The 6,952-nt window shown below is 43.5% G+C and overlaps 1 protein-coding gene across 1 annotated transcript; it reads left to right on the top strand.

The window, feature by feature from the left end:
* Positions 1–541: 541 nt before the first annotated feature.
* On the top strand, positions 542–6,173 carry LOC306706005 (uncharacterized protein; the record flags this gene model as incomplete). The annotated part of the gene is made up of 2 exons (XM_079172919.1): positions 542–2,212; positions 3,924–6,173. 2 exons carry the CDS (start codon positions 542–544, stop codon positions 5,667–5,669), a joined length of 3,417 nt encoding a protein of 1,138 aa, XP_079029045.1. The 3' UTR covers positions 5,670–6,173.
* Between the last annotated feature and the right edge of the window lie 779 nt (positions 6,174–6,952).

Here is a 6,952-nt window from a genome sequence, read left to right as displayed (position 1 = left end):
AATCCTTTATTAGTCCCACAGCGGGGACATTCGCAGGATTACAGCAGCAAAGTGGAAAGTTCAAACGAACAAGAGACATAAGTAGAAAAACAAGATCCAAATAAGTATAATAAATAAATATGGTTTAAAACATATATCACAACAAAGCGTTGCTCCACTCCTCTGATTCTGCTCCTGAACGTCTCAAAATGAGGCTTTCTGTGCACGAGCTTTGCAGTGAGAGTAATCAAAACGCGCACGCATTGAGGAAGTGGATCAGCTGACTTGATCGCGGAAGCGAAAAGACGTCACGCAGCTGAAACGCGGCCTCTTCGTTTTGAAATAGCAACAGCCAATGAGGAGAGGGGGAGCGCCAACTCGACCGACCAATGGTGTAACGTCGTGCTTCACTCCTCCTCCTTTTCACCGAGATGCAAGTGTGGGAGATCAGTGAAAAGGAGCACGTGAAGGAGCAGCAGCTCTAACGGGACAAAAGTTTGATTTTTGGTCGAAGCACAAACTTCTGTTTCTAATGAGTGGAACTCTCACACTAGGAGAAGAAATGGCTCAGATAGGAGATCGGGTGTACCAGGAGACCTTCACTTGTTGCATCTGTCTGGATGTACTGAAGGATCCGGCGACTATTCCCTGTGGACACAGCTACTGCATGAACTGTATTAAAACACACTGGGATGAAGAGGAGGAGAAGAAACCCTACAGCTGCCCTCAGTGCAGGCAGACCTTCAGACCGAGGCCTGTCCTGCTGAAAAACACCATGTTAGCACATTTAATGGAGGTACTGAAGAAGAATGGACTCCAAGCTGCTCCTGCTGATCACTGCTATGCTGGACCTGAAGATGTGTCCTGTGATGTCTGCACTGGGAGGAAACTGAAAGCCTTCAAGTCCTGTCTGGTCTGTCTGGCCTCTTACTGTGAGAAACACCTCCAGCCTCATTATGAATCTCCTGCCTTTGAGAAACACAAGCTGGTGGACCCCTCCAAGAAGCTCCAGGAGAACATCTGCTCTCGTCACGATGAGGTGATGAAGATTTTCTGTCGTACTGATCAGCAGTGTATCTGTTATCTCTGCTTAATGGATGAGCACAAAGGCCACGACACAGTCTCAGCTGCAGCAGAAATCACTGAGAGGCAGAGAGAGCTGGAGGTGAGTCGACTAAACATCCAGCAGAGAATCCAGGACAGAGAGAAAGACGTGAAGCTGCTTCAACAGGAGGTGGAGAAAATCAATCTCTCTGCTGATAAAGCAGTGGGGGACAATAGGAAGATCTTCACTGAGCTGATCCGTCTCATGGAGAAAAGAAGCTCTGATGTGAAGCAGCAGGTCAGATCCCAGCAGAGAACTGAAGTGAGTCGAGTCAAAGAGCTTCAGGAGAAGCTGGAGCAGGAGATCTCTGAGCTGAAGAGGAACGACGCTGAGCTGAAGCTGCTCTCACACACAGAGGATCACAACCAGATTCTACACAACTACCCCTCACTGTCACCACTCAGTGAGTCTACAGACTCATCCAGCATCAAGATCCGTCCTCTGAGCTACTTTGACGGCGTGACGGCAGCTGTGTCAGCAGTCAGAGATAAACTACAGGACGTTCTGAGAGAGAAGTGGACAAAAGACTCACTGATGGTGACTGAAGTGGATGTTTTACTGCCACAACCAGAGCCCAAGACCAGAGCTGAGTTCCTAAAGTATTCAGGTGGAATCACACTGGATCCAAACACAGCCAACACACAGGTGTTTTTATCTGATGGAAACAGAAAAGCAACATTTATGAGTAAACGACAGTTTTATTTTCATCACCCAGACAGATTCACCGAATGTCAGCAGGTCCTGAGTAGAGAGAGTCTGACTGGACGTTGTTACTGGGAGGTGGAGTGGAGAGAAGGAGGAGTTGATGTAGCAGTCGCATACAAGAATATCAGCAGAACAGGGAACTGGAGTGAATGTAAATTTGGATGGAATGACAAATCTTGGGCATTAAGATGTGAAAGAAACCGTTATATCTTTCGGTACAACAGTGTCCAAACTCCCGTCTCTGGTCCTCCGTCCTCCAGAGTAGGAGTGTACCTGGATCACAGAGCAGGTATTCTGTCCTTCTACAGCGTCTCTGAAACCATGACTCTCCTCCACAGAGTCCAGACCACATTCACTCAGCCTCTCTATGCTGGACTATTGCCTTTGAAGTGTGGAACCACTGCTGAGTTGTGTAACCTCAAATAGACAGAGTTTAACCCCAAAGGACTCCTGTGTTTGAACTCTGGTACTTTGACATCTTGTCATTAGTTGTTGTGTAAATGTTTGAGTTTCTTGAGGTGGAGCTCCTTCCTGTGTCTGTTTAGCCATGGAGGCTATCACTGCTCATGATGATGTTTGTTTACCTGAACCGACATTTCTCTGCGTGAACATTTAAACTTCTCTGAGCTCTAAATGTTTGAATATTTTTTTACTGATGCTTTTATTTTGTTGTTTCTCTTCCACTGCATGGATCTTCAGAGAGAAAACACCAGAGCTTCATTTATCTGAGATATTTTGTTCTTTGTGTGCATTTGTAAAGAAATCTATAATTGATCAAGAGTCATTTAACAGACTTTACTGATGGGATGTGTGAACAAACTGAATGTTTTCATGATGAATAAACAAACATGAACAAAGTATTTTCTTCTTGTCTTCATTCCAGGGTTTCATACAAAGCTGATGGAGAAAATATGAAACTAATAAGAGAGAATAACTGAGTCAGTTTTCCTCCTGAAACACCACAAAGTACAGAGTTCACGTTTAGAGCAGAAGAGCATTAGTCAGTCAGTCTCTGTCCTTTAAACTTTCCTCACTAAAACATCTTTGTCACAGAGAAATGAACAGAGTTTTATATCACTTGTTGCTTTTTACGTCCAACATTTAGTTTGTGCACTAAATCAGTGAAGAGGATTCAGCACACAGACTTAAACAACTCAACTATAGTGAATTCATTTGGTCCAGTTTGGTGTGAAGACGTTTTGTTGAGTCCTCTTCAAACACATGAGACAACAAATACTGTGTAGTTGCGGACTTCAGCTCATTTCATTCATTATGTAGATTTTCATGCAGAGCAAAGTTCAGAATGAGGTTGTCATGTTGGTTCAGTGTTTATCTGTCACCTCACATTCAGACCATGTTGTGAAGTTTGAATCCAGACTCGACTCAAACTTCTTGTGACTCGTTTTGTCCAGGGTGAAATCTGTGGACCCACAAAACAACCTGCTGAGCTCAACAGTTTATCTCATTTATCCTCTTTCAGCAACAGATAAATGCATCTAAAACAGTCGTGATTAGAGTTCCTGACAGCTGAGATTGATTTATTGCATCACATGTAAAATTACTCCACCTTTTTCTAGTTCAGAAACTCTTTGGGAACAATTTAATAACCGTGATAATATCCACATGAAATACAGCGTTCAGTTGAACCAGAATCAACATCAGAAGGACTCGACGTCTGAAAGCAGCAACATGTTCAGTCTCATTTTTACAGTTTAGTTTAATGACTCCCTGCTGTCAGCCGGCTGTTTTTAAACTGTAGAAGGAAACTGAACAGAATTACAGGAAGAGTTATAGAGAAATATGGAGACATGACGAAAGCCTGAGGAGCCAAAAGATATGTTACAACTAAAACACTGACATGTTTTAAGATGTGGAGGAGGTTTTAACCGAGTCTCTGTAAATGAGGAAACAAATTAAGTTAAAATTCACAGCGCTGCTCCTCTTCCTGGAATGAACCAAAGCTTGATAACTCCTCCCTCTTCTTCCTGCTCTCACACACAGAGAGCTCCACTCTGTCCTCATTTCCTTGTTCCCTCCCCTTCAGATCTACAGTTTACAGACGGGTGTAACCAACATGGTGGTGAAGTGCAGCAGCTGACAGGCTCCATTCACTGCAGAGACGCATGCTGTTCAGATCAGAGCTCAAAGTAGAGTCGATTCTGAGGAAGTGAAACTCAGTCAGGCGTTGTCTCTGAGAGGTGAAATGGCGCAGAAAGGAGTTCATCTGGACCAGGAAAGCTTCTCTTGTTGCATCTGTCTGGATCTACTGAAGGATCCGGTGACTATTCCCTGTGGACACAGCTACTGCATGAACTGTATTAAAAGCTTCTGGGATGAAGAGGATGTGAAGAAAACCTACAGCTGCCCTCAGTGTAGGCAGACCTTCACACTGAGGCCTGTCCTGCTGAAAAACACCATGTTAGCAGTTTTAGTGGAGGAGCTGAAGAAGACAGGACTCCAAGCTGCTCCTGCTGATCACTGCTATGCTGGACCTGAAGATGTGTCCTGTGATGTCTGCACTGGGAGGAAACGGAAAGCCATCAAGTCCTGTCTCGTCTGTCTGGTCTCTTATTGTGAGAAACACCTTCAGCCTCATTATGATGTAGCTCAATTAAAGAAACACCAGCTGGTGGACCCCTCCAACAAGCTCCAGGAGAACATCTGCTCTCGTCATAATGAGGTGATGAAGATCTTCTGTCGTACTGATCAGCAGTGTATCTGTTATCTCTGCTTAATGGATGAACACAAAGGCCACGACACAGTCTCAGCTGCAGCAGAAATCACTGAGAGGCAGAGAGAGCTGGAGGTGAGTCGACTAAACATCCAGCAGAGAATCCAGAACAGAGAGAAAGATGTGAAGCTGCTTCAACAGGAGGAGGAGAACATCAATCTCTCTGCTGATAAAGCAGTGAAGGACAATGAGAAGATCTTCACTGAGCTGATCCGTCTCATGGAGAAAAGAAGCTCTGATGTGAAGCAGCAGGTCAGATCCCAGCAGAGAACTGAAGTGAGTCGAGTCAAAGAGCTTCAGGAGAAGCTGGAGCAGGAGATCACTGAGCTGAAGAGGAACGACGCTGAGCTGAAGAAGCTCTCACACACAGAGGATCACAACCAGTTTCTACACAACTACCCCTCACTGTCACCACTCAGTGAGTCTACAGACTCATCCAGCATCAAGATCCGTCCTCTGAGCTACTTTGAGGACGTGACAGAGGCTGTGTCAGCAGTCAGAGATAAACTACAGGACGTTCTGAGAGAGAAATGGACAAACGTCTCACTGATGGTGACTGAAGTGGATGTTTTAATGTCAGAATCAGAGCCCAAGACCAGAGCTGAGTTCTTAAAATATTCACGTGAAATCACACTGGATCCAAACACAGCATACACACAGGTGTTGTTATCTGATGAGAACAGAAAAGCAACATTTATTAGTCAACATCAGTCTTATTCTAGTCACCGAGACAGATTCACTCTATGTTCTCAGGTCCTGAGTAGAGAGAGTCTGACTGGACGTTGTTACTGGGAGGTGGAGTGGAGAAAAGGAGGAGTTTATGTGGCAGTCGCATACAAGAATATCAGCAGAAAGGGGAACTGGGATGAATGCATATTTGGATGTGATGTCAAATCTTGGGCGTTAAAATGTCATAATAACAGGTATACATTTTGGTACAACAAAGTTCAAACTCCCGTCTCTGGTCCTCAGTCCTCCAGAGTAGGAGTGTACCTGGATCACAGAGCAGGTATTCTGTCCTTCTACAGCGTCTCTGAAACCATGACTCTCCTCCACAGAGTCCAGACCACATTCACTCAGCCTCTCTATGCTGGACTATGTCTTTGCTATTCCTTTGGAACCACTGCTGAGTTGTGTCACCTCAAATAGACAGAAGTCCTTTAAGGGTTAAACTCTGTGTTTGAACTCATTGTGTCTCCATGTTTGTTGCTGACAGCTGATTGTTGTGGGTTTCTTCACTGCACAGAGATCAGCTGTCAATCAAACATTATGGGTGGTACTTTGACATCTTGTCATTAGTTGTTGTGTAAATGTTTGAGTTTCTTGAGGTGGAGCTCCTTCCTGTGTCTGTTTAGCCATGGAGGCTATCACTGCTCATGATGATGTTTGTTTACCTGAACTGACATTTCTCTGCGTGAACATTTAAACTTCTCTGAGCTCTAAATGTTTGAATATTTTTATTGATGCTTTTATTTTGTTGTTTCTCTTCCACTGCATGGATCTTAAGAGAGAAAACACCAGAGCTTCATTTATCCGAGATATTTTGTTCTTCGTGTGCATTTGTAAAGAAATCTATAATTGATCAAGAGTCATTTAACAGACTTTACTGATGGGATGTGTGAACAAACTGAATGTTTTCATGATGAATAAACAAACATGAACAAAGTATTTTCTTCTTGTCTTCATTCCAGGGTTTCATACAAAGCTGATGGAGAAAATATGAAACTAATAAGAGAGAATAACTGAGTCAGTTTTCCTCCTGAAACACCACAAAGTACAGAGTTCATGTTTAGAGCAGAAGAGCATTAGTCAGTCAGTCTCTGTCCTTTAAACTTTCCTCACTTAAACATCTTTGTCACAGAGAAATGAGCAGAGTTTGATATCACTTGTTGATTTTTACAACCAACATTTAGTTTGTGCACTAAGTCAGTGAAGAGTATTAATCACACAGACTTAAACATGTTAAGATTGGCATATTTGTTGATTCCTGACACTCGTAAGACAACAGATGTCGTGTCGTTGATTCTTTACAATTTTTACAAAGTTGTTGAATCAGAATTCAAGATGTCAGAGAAACTTTAACCCACAGCCTCAAACCTCACATTCATAAATACTATTTACAACCTGAGAGTTGATGTGAATACTGTTTGTAAAGTGGAAGCTCTTCTCGACCATCTTTCCCACGTGCCCTGAATGCAGCATCAGTGTTACTGGATGTGACTCCTGTGAACAAACTGACACAGTGTGATGTCACATTTAAATGTGTCTTTACTGATGTAGTTTGAAGCTGACAAAGACTCAGTGACGTTGTTACATGTCTTCCTGCAGTGAACATCACAGCAGGTTAACAGGTGAAATGTGAGAACTGAAGCTCAACACTAGAGGGCGCCTTCATGCTGATGAGCAGGTTCAAGCACCTCTACACACTTTGT

This window comes from Pholis gunnellus (genome assembly GCF_910591455.1).
Source record: "Pholis gunnellus genome assembly, chromosome: 14".
In the NCBI taxonomy this organism is placed as follows: Eukaryota; Metazoa; Chordata; class Actinopteri; order Perciformes; family Pholidae; genus Pholis; species Pholis gunnellus.
Note: the sequence above shows the minus strand (reverse complement) of the source record. Positions and strands in the feature narration are given on the sequence as shown.